Raw genomic sequence first — 17,500 nt, forward strand, 5'->3', positions numbered from 1 at the left:
GGAGGGGGAGGGGAGGTGGGGGGGGAGAGGGGGGAGGGATTTCCAATTACACTTTAGTAGAGGTTAATCGAATTGTGAAATGCGGAGTTGCACTTTGTAATGGAGCGTGATAGATACACAACGGAACACGTGTTCCCCACGTGAACCCCATAACGTGTGGAACCACAGACTGTATTTAAAGCATAAGTACAGGAACGCGCCGTGGGACGGGGTCAGAGGCTAATCTCCGACCAACAAGCGGAGAATTAGCGCGGCGCTGGTGCCGTGTTATTGCGGAAACGGCCGTAAAGCCGCGCTGTAAACGTGAGGTGTGTTTGTGTTTGGACCTCGGGGCGTACGAATAACCACCTCTCAGCTCGGCTACGGCAGAGGGCAGAACCGCGGCGATGTATACACAGGGAGACACTAATCTGCACAGCATGGTCACTGGACTATGTACACGCACGCACGCACGCACGCACGCACGCACGCGCACTCGCACACACACACAAACACAAGCACAAATACACTCACAGACTGACTCACACACACACATGCACACTCAAACGCTCACACAGACACACGCACACACAAATACACGCACACACTTGATGCGTACAGACACACACACACACACACACACACACACACACACACACACACGCCTTCCTAAAGGGGATTCCAAAACAGAGCCATGAGATTTTGTGTGAGAGAAAGTCCTCCTCTCCCCACTCACCTCTTCCTGTCTCCCCTCCCCCCCTCCCCCTCTCTCCTCCCTCCTCTCCCCCCCCTCCTCCCCCCCCAGGCTCCCTCTCCATCCTCAAGGCCCTGGACCGGGAGGAGCAGGAGGTGTTCAACCTGACGGTGGTGGCCGAGGACCACGGCGCCCCGCCGCTCTCCGCCCAGCAGGTGCTCTGCGTGCAGGTCATCGACGTCAACGACGAGGCGCCCGTCTTCCAGTGGGCGGAGTTTGAGAGTCAGGTGACGGAGAACCGCGGGCCGGGCACCACCGTGCTGACGGTCAGCGCCTCCGACCGCGACCAAGGTGAGAGAAATGCACGAGAAATGTGTGAAATATGCGCTAATATGCTGACCCCGCTGTGTACCACCAGTGGTAGGGTCGGCGTGTGTGTGGCTCAGGAGGTAGAGCTCAGGTCGGCTGGTAACCGGAAGGTCCCCGGTTCGATCCCCGGCCTCCTCCTCCTCCTCCTCCTGAGCGGAGTGTGGAGGTTGTCCCCTGAGCGAGACGCCCTCTAACCCCGACTGCTCCCTTGACGCGCCGGCTGTCGCCCTGCGTGGCCGACTCCGCCGTCGGTGTGTGAATGTGTGTATGCATGAATGGGTGAATGTTTGGCTTTATATTGTAAAGTGCTTTTGATTGGCCCACTGGTTAGAAAAGCGCTGGAGACATGCAGTCCGTTCACCGTTTACTGTGAGAACCGACTCGCCGCTCGACACGACAAACCGCCGTCATTTAATTCATGCTTGTTTATTTTGGCGATTCGATTTTATGCACAACTAAGCCGTAACACCTTGTTAAGATTTTCCACTCATTATCAGGCACCGAAACAGGATTAGGGAGAACATCACAGACGGAATCTGGGCCCGGCGCAGACAAACAAGCTTTTTGAGCGCTTTGTGCGTTTGTTGGCCACTATGAATCAATTATGGCGATGTGGAGGTATTTCCAACTGTGGTCGTCCTGCTGAGGATCCAATTATAACGGGTTGATCAAGTGATTCAACGCTGGAACTATGTACGGCACACAGCTGGGTCTCACACAGAGCCTGCCCACGAACGAACTCGGATGAATGGAAAACTCGGACACTTGACAAACACGTTCTAACAGACCCCGACTCAGCCGTTGAGCTGGGGTCTCTATCACTTTAAAACAAACCGAAACCGCTAATGAAATGTGTGTGGTTACACTGGCAAAGCAGAACAAGATCTGTGTTTCTTTTGTGTGCGTGTTTTTGTTATTACTCCTTTCCCCACATCTGGAGCGTTTTATCTCATTTACGTTTCCTCAGCTCCTTACCAAGATCGCACAATGGAGCCATCTTTGCAAATAAATTGGAAGATTAAAAAGGGGGGAAGATTGTGGACTCTTTTTGTAAACGTAACCAAACACCAGCATCAAACACAGATTGTTATGGTACTGATTGAATGGAATTAGTGCCAGGTGACATCACCCGGCACAAATTCAAACCCATCAAAAACATGCATTTCAGTTCCCAGTGTTTTTCCCCAGAGATGATTGCGTTAAGCGTTTTACGCAGACTCTTAACGGCTTTCCCTTTCCTTCTCGTGCCCCTCTCCTCTGTGTCCCCCCCCCCCCACCCCCCCATCCCCCACCCAGGGTCCAACGGTCATGTGACCTACGGGGGCGTGACCGAGGAAGGCTTCGTGATAAACCCGGTCACGGGCGTCATCACCACCACCCGGGAGCTGGACAGAGAGGTGCAGGACCGCTACACGCTAACAGGTACTAGCTGTGTGCGTCGCGGCGAGGAAAACGTCAACATTAGCTGTAATGTACGCCGTGGGGGGGGAATGGGTCTGCAGAAAAACCTGGTGGGAAGTGGGAAGGAACAATCCCATTGGATAACATAGAATAATAATGACCTCACCCAAGGTTTTCTTTGGAATACATTTATTTAACATTATGGATTTTTTTTTTTCCTTTTACCTTCCCCTCTTTCAACAAGAGAAAAACCTGATTCCTACTTCAACCCATATGCTAAAGATCTCTGAAACATGCAGTAAAAAAAAATGCAAACGGTACTCATACATAAATAACAAAAGATATGTGGATGACCTCATATCTTTCACAACTATAGGAATCATGACCTGATGTGTGTTTTCAGTTCTTTTTCTCGAATGCTCATGTTTTTACCCAGTATTGCTAAGAATTGAAACGCGACATTCAAAGGCATTTCGCACCCTCGTCGTCTATCAATTAGGTTAAGTGAGTTAATTGAGTCAATTAAGCAATTTGCCCCCGTCCCCTGCCAGTCTACGCCAGGGACGGTGGTGTTCCCGCTCATTTTACCAAGGCGGTGGTGCGGGTGGAGGTGACGGATGAGAACGACAACGCGCCCGTGTTCGCGAAGCCCTGGTACAGCCTGGAGGTGCCGGAGAACCAGGAGCCTGTGGAGCTCTGCCACCTCAAGGCCACCGACCCGGACTCAGGCCCCAGCGGGACCCTGCTGTACCGCATCAGGGGTACGGGACACTGCCCCCTCCCCGTGTGTGTGTGTGTGTGTGTCTGTGTGTGTGTGTGTGTGTGTGAGTGGTTGAGATATTGAGAGAGAGAGAGAAAGATGAGTGTTTGTTGAGTGAGTGACAGAGAGAGATCAAGAACCAATAGGTCATCACCGCATTTTTTATAATATCTGCCAAATATTAGGAAAGGAGTGTATAAAGCTATGCATTTGACCATTCATTCATCGTTATGCGGTATTAACCTGGCTTCTCTCTCTCTCTCTCTCTCTCTCTCTCCTTCTTCTTCTTCTTCTTCTTCTTCTTCTTCTTCTTCTTCTTCTTCTTCTTCTTCTTCTTCTTCTTCTTCTTCTTCTTCTCCTCCTCCTCCTCCTCCTCCTCCTCCTCCTCCTCCTCCTCCCCCCCCCCCCCCCCACCAGCCGGGGACCCTGAGGGCATGTTCAAGATCCACGCCGGCTCCGGGGCCCTGTCCACCTCGCAGCCCCTGGACCGGGAGGCCCGGCAGCGGTACTCCCTGGAGGTGGTCGCCGTGGACACGGGCAGCCCGGCCCTCAGCACCACGGTGACGGTGGAGGTGAACGTGATGGACCTCAACGACAACAGCCCCGTGTTCGGCAGCAGCAGCTACTCGGTGGACGTGTCGGAGGATGCCGCCCAGGGGGCCGTGGTCCTGCAGGTAACGGCGACACATACGTAGTACGCAGAGAAACGGGCGCGGGCTGACTTGGTGACCAGAAGGTCGCTGGTTCGATCCCCGGCTCCTCCTAACGAGTCGAGTGTCGAGGCGTCCCTGGGCGAGAGATGCCCTCACCCTGACCGCCCCTGACGAGCCTGGGCTGTCGCCCTGCGTGGTCGACTCCACCGTCGGGTGTGTGAATGTGTGCGTGAATGACGCTTTGGAGAAAAGCGTCAGCAATATCCCCTCAATGTAGACGTAAGATGTGTGGCTGAAGGGAGTGGATACGCCGTCCGTACTGATAGCCGTTGGATTAGGACTTAACTTCTGTGTGATTTAAACCTCCCAACAGAACTTCCCAGCCCACAATTGTTTGGCACATTTCGATTCACCGAAATGAAACAAATCCTAGAAAATCCCTCCCTTCAAACGTCCCCTTTTCACTGTTATTTGCTATTGAGTGATTGAGCAGATGCTTTTTCTCCAAAGCTCCTTATAGCCAGCGTTTGATCACCACCTAACCGCCTAAACCGAGTCTAGACTTCCCTTCCTCGACAATCAACTGAAATCACGGTGTTTACTTTACTTGGGAAAAGTAAAGTCATTGACTTTGTTTACTCTGGTAAAGTAAAGTCACCTTTGCGTTTGGTTGACAAGTCCGTAAGAAACCCTTCCTCAAAAAGCCTCTCTCCTCCTCCTCCCCCGTTGCCCAGGTGACGGCCACGGACGCCGACGACGCCCTGAACGGCCGGCTGCTCTACTTCCTGAGCCCCGACGCGCACGGCGCCTTCGCTGTGGAAGAGCACTCGGGCCTCCTCACCACCTCCGCCCCGCTGGACCGGGAGAAGCGCCCGTCCTACACCTTCCTGGTGATCGCCGTCGACCTCTCGCCCGCCGCCCCCAGGAACAGCTCGGCTCAGGTACACCCCCCCCCCCCGCCCCGCCCCCCCGCTCGCGACTGGACGCCCGGCTTAGTTACACACACGCTCGTGGCTGGACCCCTTGCTCAGCTACACACACACACGCTCGCGGCCAGACAACTAGCTCAGCTGCTGCACACACCCCTGTGGCCAGAGCGGTAGCTCAGCTACACACACACGCCAACAGCTAGACCCCTAGCTCAGGTACGCCCACGCCCCCGCGGCTAGACGGCTAGCTCAGCTACGCAGAACCCTGGCTCAGCTACACACACACACACGCACGCTCACGGGCCAGACCCCGTAGCTGCAGACACAAAGTCGGGAAAAAGTTCAGCCGCGTTAAGTAATAGTTCCGTGAGTAATGCCATCAAATTCCCAAGGATATTAATTTCAACTCTTCTTTTTTCGTTTTGGGACTTCGATGTTCAAGCTGTGATTTAATATACCGTTAATAACTTAACGCTGGGGGAAAAGGAGGGAATCAATCTTTGCATCCGTTCGCCTGCCAAGGGAAGATTGCTGGCTGACAGTAAACTCGGGAGCGTGCTGTGCTCTGACCCCATTAGCCGCACGGCAGTGGTGTTAAACAAGTGCTCGCGGAGTCCTCTCTCATCCCCCTGCTCTCTCTCTCTCTCTCTCCCGTCCTCTCTCTCTCCACCCTGACACCAGGTGACCGTCACCGTGCTGGACGTCAACGACAACGCGCCCTTCTTCCTGCTGGACCCCCTGGTGGTGGAGGTGTCGTCGGCCCGCGCCCAGCGCGTGCTGGCCACCATGAAGGCCGAGGACCGGGACTTCGGGGCCAACGGCTCCGTGTTCTACCGCTTCGCCATGCCGGTGCGGGGCTTCAGCATCAACTCCCTGACCGGGGAGATCCAGGCCACGGAGCCCCTGGGCGGGCCGGCGGGCCGGGCGCAGACCACCCTCATCGTGGAGGCCATGGACCAGGGCAACCCGGCGCAGTCCACGCAGGGCGTGGTGGTCATCTACGTCCGCGAGCTGGAGTACAGCGGCATCCGCTTCTCCAGGAACGCCCGGGACGTCAGCCTGCAGGAGAACGCCGTGCAAGGTCCGTCGTCCGCACCCCGTGTCTGACCACATTAGATCACACGCACAAATAAAAATAAAATAAAAGTGGAAGGAAACTAAAATAATAAAATACTATAAATGACAAAAAAAACTAATAAGGACAATAAGAGGAAGGGAGGGGTTGTTAGGGTGCATTCCCTTCAACATCCATTCATACCTGATGTTTTAACGAGCGTATCGATGATGATGATGATGAGGATGATGAGGATGATGATGATGAGGATGATGATGAGGAAGGATGATGATGATGAGTAGTATGATGAGGATGATGATGATGATGAGTAGTATGATGAGGATGATGAGGAGGAGGAGGAGTAGGAGGATGAGGATGATGATTATGGTGATGGTGATGGTGAGGATGAGGATGAGGATGATGATGAGGATGATGATGATGAGAATGAGGATGATGATGAGGATGAGGATGATGATGATGATGACGACGGCGATGATGACGATGAGCGTGATGTCCTCCGCGGCCCCAGGCACGGCGGTGGCCCGGCCCCAGGCCCAGTTCCCCGACGGCTCCCAGCAGGGGATCAGCTACAGCCTCTTCAGCGGCAACCGGAGACACGTGTTCAGCATCAGCTCGTCCACAGGTCAGTGGACGAGCCCTGGAGGAACCGGGAGACAGCTCGCTAGGAGAGAGAGGCTGGCTGGCCGGGGCTACCCCTGCTACTACTGGCAGGCGGGGGGATGACGCCTCTGGCCTGACTGAGCTCCACTGGCTGCCTTCCAGCGTGTGTCCAGTGGGACTAAAGTTATATATTATGTAGTCTATAGTCACCAAACAAGAAGTGCATCTGCCTATAATAATGTCAACAGCACATCTGGCTTATGCAGCACTTTGCAAAGTCCCCACAGATGCCTTACATCAGTAGGGTAAAAACAATCAGTCAACTTTAGTAAATAATTATAGTAAATAACATAGGGGTGGGGGGGGTTTGGCTGGGGAAGGCGAGTCTGAAGAGGTGGGTTTTGGTGGCTATCTAGAGCCATGCTATAAGGCTACGTTTTGCGTAAGAGTCACCTGTACGAGTCTGTCGATTGATCTGCTGACTGACGATGATGATGATGATGATGATGGTGATGGTGATGGTGATGCTGTCCCCAGGGGAGATCCTGGTGCAGAGCCCGCTGGGGCTGGACTTTGAGGACAGGCCGCGGCTGCGTCTGGTGGTGAAGGCGGAGACCGTCTCCTCCACCACCTTCATGGCCGTCAACCTGATCCTGCAGGACATCAACGACAACCTGCCCCGCTTCCAGCTGCAGAACTACGTGGCCTACATGCGGGAGGCCCAGGGATACGAGACGCCCATCATTCAGGTGCCTCCTTTTGCTCAGTCCGTCGCCCCCCCGCCCTCCGCCCCGAGAGAGGACGAATAGGAGCTCCTTCTGCTTCTACACCCTCCCCCCCCACCCACCACACACCACCCCACCAGGAAGGACAAATAGGGGCTCATTCTTCAGAGTACTTCATCCAGAAGTCCTACTATGTTACAGCAGAACATCTGGGGGCAGATGAACCAACGAGTTCTGAGCCAACGTGATTGGTTGAAAGCAAAACACGAAGTGTGATTTAAAAAAGTGAAACGTCCGATTCACCCCGATTTGAGATCGTCCGCCTTCCCACTTTAGATACGAGTCTAAAAGTTTTATTTGAGAGACTACATTACAGCTCTGCTCGCTCTGATAGAGACTTTCAGATCAAACTCTTCCCTACAGCGATAGCTCGACAACCAAAAACAACTCGACCCCCCCCCCCTCTTTGCCCTCCCTCTCCTCCCTCGCCTCCCTCCCTTACCTTATCTCCTTACCCTATCCCATACTCTCCTTTCATTTCACTCCTCCCCTCCCCTGCATTTTTCTCATCCCGTCTCCTTTCCTCTCTCTCTCTCTCTCCCTTTCCTTTCGTCTCCTATGCTTTTTCTGTACAATCCCTCCTCATACCTAATCTCCCTCCCTCCCTCCCTCTCCCCCTCCCCCTCCCCCTCTGCAGGTGATGGCGGAGGACATGGACCAGGGTCAGAACGGTCAGGTGACCTACTCCATCCAGTCGTCGAGCATGAGCGGCCTGTTCAAGATCGACCCAGTGAGCGGGAGCATCTCCACCGCCGCCATCATGGACCGTGAGATCTGGACACAGACCAAGTGAGAACGCACCCCCCCGGCGCCGGGGCCCCGGTGGTACCTTCCGAGGCCGTGGGCTCGTTGTTATCGCTTCTGTTCTGTCCTCCTATTGGTTTGAAGGGTTTAATGATGGCATCGGGGAGGCATTTTGTTTACGTGCCAACGAACATAGTAGTAGAGAGACAGTGACGCAGGAATATGTTTCCCGAAGCTATTTTTCGTTTTGATAGGAGTTTGATTGTGTGTGTGTGTGTGTGTGTGTGTGTGTGTGTGTGTGTGTGTGTGTGTGTGTGTGTGTGTGTGTGTGTGTGTGTGTGTGTGCGTGCCTGCGTGCGTGTGTGTGTGTGTGTGTGTGTGTGTGTGTGTGTGTGTGTGTGTGTGTGTGTGTGTGTGTGTGTGTGTGTGTGTGTGTGTGTGTGTGTGTGTGTGCGTGCCTGCGTGTGTGTGTGTGTGTGCACGCATGCAGAAAATAAAGGCTTCATTGATAAGTGGATGCCAGACGGCTCAGTTTAGCCAAGCCTTTGATTTGAAACACTATAAATCTTTCATTCTGTTCTGTGTGTTGTTCTTTCTGCATTGTATCAGTGTGTATTTGATAGAGGCTATAAATCATGACGTGAATCCAAAAAGACTTCACGGATGAATCAAAACTCACAGCGCGCTCCAGAAAGATGACGACACACACAATTACTTCCGATCAGTTCTCAACCTTTATCTCTGCTCTCCTGTTTGCTCTTCCTACGTCAAAACATGAAAAAAAACGAAACGCTGTTCTTTCTCCAGGCTGGTTATCACGGCGACCGACAGAGGCAGTCCCCGATTGGCTGGCTCGGCCACCCTGACGGTGATCATCGTGGATCAGAACGACAACAGCCCCACCATTCCGCTGCCCTCGGAGATCCGCATTCCCGAGAGTGAGTACGCGCAGCCCTGACACACAACAGAGCCGCACCGTGTGATTGGACCGCTGGTTCCGGCCAGCAGAAGTGAGAAAAGTCCTACCAATGTTGTTTCGTCATCCCCGATACTTAGCTTCCTGAGTTCCCCTCATTTATTCTCCCGGCTACTAAGCTGTCAAAGCACTAGGAAGGACTTTTACTCAATGCTGCTTGATTTTCCTTTCTTTTGTTGAACCCTGGAAGTAAGAGTCAAACTTTGAAATGCACCATTTTTTTTTTTTAAGAACTTACAAAACCTAACTTACTTCATTTTGTACTTTTCAAAACTATTAAAAGTACGGCAACAAGGCCAACGTCATTGCATTTCTAGCCGTTTTCCCGCCCACACACACACAGCGCACGCACACCTGAGTCAACTCGTTAAAACGAGGCGATTAGGCTCATCCAAATCAGGTGTGCAAAATGTACACCGCCGGGGGGAGGGGAGGGGAGGCGAATGAATAGCCGTTTCTCAATTTGCGTTCTCGTGTGTTCTCGTGTACTTGCGTTCTCGATGAACGTCATCAGTGGTAGCCCAAGCACTGTTCCAATTCCAAGTACGCGAGTACGCGAGTACTGTCTTAAAACCCGGAAGTGTTCTCGATGCGTTCTCGATGAGGCCGTTTTACCGAGGACGCATCGGAGGTGACTCCTGTGGACTTGGGACCGTTAAATATCCCAGAATGCATCATCGAGTCCGCTGCTGTTCCAACTGCAGAGTGCGTACTCGCGTTCTCGGAAGTCTGTACTTGAAAGTCCGGACTTGCCAAGTACGTACTTCCAAGTCCGCGAGTACGTAGTCCGCGTACTTGGTATTGAGAAACGGCTTATGAACTGTAGAACCCTTCCTACAAGCCCGCCCCTCATAACGACTCCCTCCACCCCCCCCACCACCCCCCCTCCCCCCTCCCCCCCCCCCCCAGACACCCTGATCGGCACGGAGGTCACCCTGGTGACGGGCAACGACGTGGACTCCGGCCCCGAGCTGTCCTACTCGCTGAGCCTGGAGCCGGCGGCGGCGGGCCGCTTCAGCGTCCACCGCTACGGCGGCGGCGTCTCGCTGACGGCGCCGCTGGACTTCGAGGAGAAGACGTGGTACACGGTGACGGTGCGCGCCACCGACAGCCGGCACCACGCCGAGGCCAACGTCACCATCCTGGTGGAGGACGTCAACGACAACGCCCCCGCCTTCACCCAGGACCTCTACCAGGTGGGGGTCAGGGTTAACAAGTCCCCTCTACACCCCCCCTCCCGGGGGTGGGGGGCCCCCGCAGACCGGAGCCACGATTGGGGTTTCGCTTTGTCTGACATGTTTTATTAGTGTTTTTTATTTATTTTTTTATTTATGTTAATGTTTTATTTAGTTATATATTCAAATGTGTTGTCTATAATTGATTTGTATATATGATAATTGCATATATAATTAACGACCCTTAAATAGCTGAGGAATCGCCATAATCTTCCCCAAATATATATATATATATATATATATATATATATATACTGTATATTTATTTTATGTGGATAATACTGTCTGGTATTCATCAAAACACATTGTTTGTGCCAGGGTCGAGCTGCCTTGTTGTAATTCAGCAGCTCCTGCATTGTGTTAAAATCCCCATAAAAGGGATCCTCTCTCCGTGTAACACGTGGGACGTTCCTCACATGCCTTCAGAGTTCCAAGGAACGTATTAATAAATGCATGCGCAGTCCATCATAGACATCCACTGCGGCAGACCTTCCTCCACCTACATAAACACATACGAGACGCAACGCGTTTGCACTCACTCACACGCACGCACGCACGCACACGCACACTCCCACGGCGGTGTTTTGAACACACACACACACACACACACACACACACACACACACACACGGGTGATAAAAGTTTAACTATCTAGTCCTGCGTCTGGAAGGCCTGCAAACACAAACAACAGAGTGTTTACGAGCATGTCCAGGAATGCTATGAAGAGCAGGAAAACAACATTTTATACTCCCTCTCGCTCTCTGGACTGGTCTGTTGTTTTATGAACAACAAGCCTCCATTGTCGTCGTGTGTGTGTCTGTTTCCCTCCGACGCCTCGAGTGAGTCCCGTGTTTTGTTCCCGCAGGTGACCCTTCCTGAACACACACCAGCAGGAAGTCCTGTTGTCACGGTGACGGCCACCGACCGGGACTCGGGAGAGAATGGAAAGGTCACGTACCGGCTGATGTCATCCACCCAGGAGGGCTTCCACATCGACCCCCACAACGGTACGCGGGGGGGGGGGGGGGGCTCTCTTTGTTTCAGACGGGGAATGGTGGGTTAACCTGGCAACTGTGAACATGAACATCCTTACTGTACCAGATAGCGATATATAGTTTCACTTTCGTCTAACAGACGAAAGCTGTGTTGTAAGTCGCTTTGGATAAAAGCGTCCGCTAAACGCCCTAAATGTAAACGTATAATGTACATGTACATTGACACCGGCCCCTCTGTTTTAAAACACACACACACAACATGCGTTGCGTGGGCACACCGTGTGCCGCGCGGGTCCGCTCCGGCCGTCCGTAGGGCGGTGTGTTGCTCTGTGTCCCGCGTGGACGTCCCTCCTCTGCTCACCGCTGTGTGTTCGCCCCCCCCCCCCCCCCCGTCCAGGCACCCTGTCCATCAGCCAGCGGGCGGAGTTCGACCCCGAGCGGCCCTCGGTGAACATCGTGATCGAGGCGCGTGACGGCGGGGAGCCCGCCCTCTCCTCCCTCACCACCGTCCAGGTGCAGATCGCCGACGTCAACGACAACGCGCCCGTGTTCCACCAGTCCGACTACAGGTGAGCTCCCACCGGCGGCCGTCTTAAGAGTCGGGGGGGAAACCTCGTTAGAGAGACGGATGGATAGACAGAGAGGGACTTTTATTAATTAACCTTCTCTCCGGAAGGTTCCCTCGGGGAAATTGCACTTCCAGCAGCAGCAAACGCCGTGTTACGAAACAGAATAAGTATAAATGTGCAAAACAGTACAAAATGGAAAATGCTGAATTGAAAATGATAAAAAATAGATATGCAGGGAAACAATATACAAGAAGTAGAACTAGTATGCAAGCTAATATTTACATGCGGGAGTTGCTAAACAGTGCAAAAAAACAGTGCAAGAAAACAGTATCAAACAGCTGTTTGTTGTGTTTGATAAAGTGTTTTATTGTGTAGTTGGGGGGGTGGGGGGGTAAGGCCTGGTGCTCCTCTCCGACCTCGGTCCCCCTTCCCCGCCGTCTACCTCTGGGTGAGGTGTTGTACGGTTTAATGGCACGGGGGACAAAGGAGTCTTTCAGTGCGCTGCTGTTGCTTCACTCCATGACTTCATGTTCATTCACGGCTGGACGGTGGGTCCCCTCAGCCCTCAGGTTACTGGTACCACACCATACAACTTTATTAATCCCCCCGTAGGAGAGAGATTAGTTTGTTGCAACAGCACCAGCAGCAGTAGACAAACACAGGATAATAATTAATAACATACAATACAATAAGAATACAAAGTACTGATACAAACAGAAGTAGACGCTAAGGGAAAACGCTGAACGAAATGCGAAATGCTAAAGTAAGGCGAGGACAAGACAAACAGAACAAACAACAACAAATAACAACAAATAGGGCAAACAAAATAGACGGTATAAACAGTATAAAATATAAATTACAAAAAGTATAAAGTGTAAATTGTAAATAATAAAGTGAACTCAGTTCCAGAAATGTAAACAAATGTAATGTAAATGTAAACAAAGATGCAACAACGTCAACAACAACAACATGACGACGACGCCGCTGACCGCTCCCCGTCTGTCCGTCTGTCCGCTCCCCGTCTGACCGCTCCCCGTCCGTCCGTCCGTCTGTCCGCAGGGCCACGGTGGCAGAGGACACCATCGCCGGGGCGACCATCCTCACCCTGGAGGCCTTCGACGGCGACCTCGCCCGGGAGAACTGCGGCTTCGACTTCGCCATCGCCAACGGCAACGAGGGCATCGCCTTCCAGATCGAGAGCAGCGTGCGCTTCCTGGAGGGGCGGGGCTTCCAGACGGTGGGCACGCTGCTGCTGGCCGAGGCGCTGGACTTTGAGACCACGCCCCTCTACAACCTCACCGTGGTGGTGTCGGACCGCGGCGCGCCCCAGCGCAGCTCCAGCGTGGCCGTGGTGGTCGCCGTGGGCGACGTCAACGACAACCCGCCCGTGTTCAGCCGGGCGGAGTACAGCGTGTCGCTCAGCGAGGGCGCCGCCGGCGGCACGGAGATCCTCCGCTTCACCGCCACAGGTGAGTCGGAGGGGGGGGGGTGTGTGGGGGAGGGGGGGGGAGGGTGGGGGGGGTGGGGCGTCCGCTGCACCCACTCTGTCGCTGACGTCTGTGCAATTAATCACATTTTAATTTGGTTTTAAAATGGTTTTTTGTTGTTTTTTTCCGGTCAAACGTTCGCCAAACTAATGTCATCGAGTTGAAGTTAAGTTTTTTTAATTTTTTTTTTTTATAGGAATTGCTGCTGAACAGCTGGATACATATTTGTACATTATTTTCTATTTGAACATTTTGTGTATTTTTTTAAGGGGAAAGTTCTCAGTCACAAAGTGTTTTTTTTGGAGAGAAGAAGTGCTGAATAAATGCAGCATGTTTTGAAAACTCAAAAATAATCGTTTGAATAATCATGATTCCAATATTGACCATAAAAATAATCTTGATTATTATTTTTTTTCCATAGTCGAGCGGCCCTGATTCGACATCTTCTCGTAGTCTCACAGTCCGTCTGTCTGGTTACTGTTGCTCATCGTGTGTTTTGCGGGCGTGAACCAATGGCGTTCTTCTTTGGTTTTCCGTTCCCCTCTGCCAGATCAAGACTCCGCCCCCAACGCCGAGGTCCAGTACACCATCAGCTCGGGGGACGACATGGAGCTGTTCGCCGTCGACCAGTGGACCGGCGCGCTGCGGCTGAAGCGCGCGCTGGACCGCGAGCACAAGGCCACGCACGTGGTGGTGGTCCAGGCGTCCGACGGCCAGGGCCACTTCGCCCTCGCTCCGGTGACGGTGGAGGTGAAGGACGTCAACGACAACCGCCCCTTCTTCCCCGTGGAGGTCCTGACCGCCAGCATCCGAGAGAACCAGCCCGCCGACTCGGCCGTGACCGTGCTCCACGCCATCGACCGCGACACGGGCGCCTTCGGGCTGCTCAGGTACCACATCGTCCAGCGGCCGGGCGCCGGCAGGGACAGCTTCGCGGTGGACGCCGACACGGGCGAGGTCAGGGCCAGGGCGTCCTTCGACTTCGAGAAGGTCAACTCCTTCAACTTCGTGGCGGCGGCGGTGGACGCCGGCAACCACTCGGCCACGGTGACGGTGCAGGTGTTCGTGACGGGGGAGGACGAGTACGACCCGCTGTTCGCCGCGGCCGACCTGGCCTTCGAGGTGCCAGAGGGCGCCAAGAAGGGCCAGAGCATCGGCCGCGTGCACGCCGACGACGAGGACGGCGGCGTGGACGGCATCGTGCTCTACTCCCTGTCCGCCGACTCGCCGTACTTCGAGGTCAACAGGACCACGGGGGTGATCTCCCTGAAGATGGACGGCTCGGGGCGGGGCGGCGGCGGCGGCGGCGGCGGGGGGTCGTCGTCGTCGTCGTCGGGCGGCGGGCGGGGCAAGCGCGAGTCCCCCCGCATCATGTCCCTGGAAGTGGCGGCGCACAGCCCGCTGGAGACGTCGCGCAGCGCCAGCGCCCGGGTGGCGGTGGACGTGTCCAACACCGGCTTCGGCCTGGCGTCGGACGTCAACGTCCTGCTGATCAGCATCATCGCCGTGTCGCTGGCCGTCATCATCCTGCTGGTGGTCATGGCGGTGGCGGTGTTCCTGGTCAAGTCGCGCCGGAAGAAGACGGGCCAGAACACGGAGGGCCAGGCCGCCGGCGGCGCCGCGGCGGGGACGGCCCTCCAGAAGATGGACGACTCCAAGTCGGGCGCTGGCGGCGGCGGCGGCGGCGGCGGGGAGAGGATCTACCACCAGACGCTGCCGGGCTACGCCAGCGACCAGGGCGGCGCGGGCGGCGGGGGTTCCTACACCCGGGGCGGCTCCCTGGACCCCTCGCACTCCAGCGGGCGGGGCTCGGCCGAGGCGGCGGAGGACGACGAGATCCGGATGATCAACGAGTACCCCCGCGTGGCCTCCATCACCTCGTCCATGCAGGAGCACATCTCGGCCCGGGGCCCCGACTCGGGCATCCAGCAGGACGCCGACCAGCTGTCGGACATCTCGTGCGAGCCGGCGGCCCTGGAGGGCAGCGCCTGGTTCAAGGGCAAGAAGCTTGGCGGCAGCCTCAGCGGCACGCTGCTCTCCGGCCAGCTGCCCGTGTACCGCGACGAGGGCGGCGGGTACCTGGGCGCCGGCGGGCGGGGGGGCCTCAACATCTCCCTGCCCAAGGACTACGGCTTCCCCGAGGACGGCAAGCCCTCGGTGGGCGGCTCGCTCACCGCCATCGTGGCCAGCGACGAGGAGCTGCGCGGCAGCTACAACTGGGACTACCTGCTCAACTGGTGCCCGCAGTTCCAGCCGCTGGCCAACGTCTTCACGGAGATCGCCCGGCTGAAGGACGAGACGGCGCAGCAGAGCCAGAACCCGCGGCAGCCCTTCCAGCCCAAGCCCAAGGTGGACCCCAAGCCGCGCATCGACCCGCCGCCGCTCATCACGTCGGTGGCCCACCCGGGGGCCATGTCGGTGCCGCCCAAGGTGCCCGTGATCGGGCGGACGTTCCCGCACCTGGCCTCGCTGCGCCGGTCGCCCATCAGCCACGAGGGCTCCATCTCCTCGGCGGCCATGTCGCCCAGCTTCTCGCCGTCCCTCTCGCCGCTGGCCGCCCGCTCGCCCGCCGTCTCCCCCTTCGGGGTCAACCAGGGCCCCTCGGCGTCCATGATCAGCACCCGGGAGCCGTCGATAGAGCAGAGCCCCGACCGGGAGATGAGGATATGAGGAGCTCCGAGGTTTCCGGGAAAGAGAGTGGAGGAAAAAGAAAAAACGACGACGCGGGACAATAACGGATGGTCTGTCATCCGACCCGCGTTAAAATGAGATTCTGAAAGCACCCCCCGCTCAACCCCTTAAGCCCTTAATCAGACGAGATAACGTTTAATAAAAAACGAGGGCAAGCGAGAGACACCTCGGGAAGCGACTCACGAAGGACGTTCTTCTTCTGGAATGCTGGAGCACCTTTTTTTTTTCTTTTTTTTTTTTGCTTGAAGAAACAAACGGACTCCTTTCCAAATAGTTTGTTTCCATGGAAGAATGGTTACATCATAAGAACTGGCCTCGAGTCCATCAGAGATGACACCCCCCCTCGCCTCGCCCCCCCCCCCCCCCCCCCCCCCCCCCCACTAGCGATTTGGCCTTGTTGTCTCCAAGTAATTTGCCTGAATGGAAAGGACAGACCTCAGAAGGTCTCCCAAGTGACGCGGGTCTCTAGGAACTGAAACGGGTTTGAGTGCTGAACCCCTACCCCCGCCCCCCCTTCCCCACCCCCCCACCCCCCCACAGGGGGGGCCGGCCCCCGCAGCACGCCTGTAGTCAGAGATGCCTCAGTATGTAGATACTTTTGTAAAAACCTCCGCGTCTCCTCGCTGGCTGGCCAGAGAGCTAAGGACCTCTGCGTTCCTCAATGGGTCTGAAGACGTTCTTCTCCGTTGTACGCCGGCTTGCTTTACCAAATGCTGGCAAAGCAAATTCGTCGTGTGCACCAGTATTCCAGACGCCCCCCCCCAACCCCCCCACCCCCCCAAAAAAAGTGTTTTGAAAACACATGACTGTGTTCCGAAAGACAAGAATGTGTTATGTTGAGCTGCCAAAACATCACAGAATCATGAAGAACTTCTTACGAATGTTTTTTCGTTTTCAGATGACACTTTGTTACGTTTATTTTATTTTTTATATATATATTTTTTATTGCGTTACCATTTCTTTCGTGTTATCGTCCTGAAACGACATTGGCCCACGGGGGGATAGTTCCAGTTTCAGTTTCATTTTGCATATATGTATATTTGTAAGTATGCTAGCTACATAACGTAGGTTTCTCCTGCCATAGACTTGGAGGAACGTCTGTGTATATGTGTGACAGTACAAGTGAAAGGACATTAGTGTGGTTATTATTTATATGAAAAGAGGATCGGCTGTCACCTTCGGACAGTGTTAAAAAGACACACACGTACACACGTACACACGTACACACACACACACACACACACAATCAGCCCTCACCATGCTGACTTGTAACCTTACCAATTCTGAGGGGGTTTGGTCCCATTCTAGATCTCTCCGACGCCCACGGCCGTGCTTCATGCCGTGTCGTTGCTCCCGTCTGAACACAACGACGTTCCATCCGTGATTCAGGGATTCAACAATCACCTCTGTGTCTTTGTATGAAGTGCTTCCTAAACCAACCGTCATCGTCCACACACACACACACACACACACACACACACACACACAACATACTCTCCACTGTGAAGACGGGGACGGGGGATCTTCTCCCCCCCCCCCCCCCCCCGACAACCGGACA

The 17,500-nt window shown here is 54.7% G+C and overlaps 1 protein-coding gene across 1 annotated transcript in view; it reads left to right on the forward strand.

Moving 5' to 3' along the window:
• LOC311353826 (protocadherin-16-like) overlaps positions 1-16,015 on the forward strand; it is a gene marked incomplete at its 5' end in the record, with an annotated part of 39,281 nt that extends 23,266 nt beyond the window's left edge. The window contains 15 exons of the mRNA XM_084473638.1: positions 785-1,024; positions 2,339-2,464; positions 2,995-3,204; positions 3,621-3,877; positions 4,591-4,797; positions 5,467-5,866; positions 6,369-6,482; positions 6,998-7,209; positions 7,883-8,034; positions 8,797-8,927; positions 9,875-10,161; positions 11,066-11,207; positions 11,593-11,764; positions 12,824-13,233; positions 13,802-16,015. Of these exons, the coding sequence (XP_084329764.1) occupies positions 785-1,024; positions 2,339-2,464; positions 2,995-3,204; positions 3,621-3,877; positions 4,591-4,797; positions 5,467-5,866; positions 6,369-6,482; positions 6,998-7,209; positions 7,883-8,034; positions 8,797-8,927; positions 9,875-10,161; positions 11,066-11,207; positions 11,593-11,764; positions 12,824-13,233; positions 13,802-15,921 (5,180 nt within the window). The 3' untranslated portion in view covers positions 15,922-16,015. The remainder of the gene's footprint in view (positions 1-784; positions 1,025-2,338; positions 2,465-2,994; positions 3,205-3,620; positions 3,878-4,590; positions 4,798-5,466; positions 5,867-6,368; positions 6,483-6,997; positions 7,210-7,882; positions 8,035-8,796; positions 8,928-9,874; positions 10,162-11,065; positions 11,208-11,592; positions 11,765-12,823; positions 13,234-13,801) is intronic.
• Between the last annotated feature and the right edge of the window lie 1,485 nt (positions 16,016-17,500).

Source organism: Micromesistius poutassou, assembly GCF_964030765.1.
Source record: "Micromesistius poutassou genome assembly, chromosome: 10".
NCBI lineage: Eukaryota > Metazoa > Chordata > Actinopteri > Gadiformes > Gadidae > Micromesistius > Micromesistius poutassou.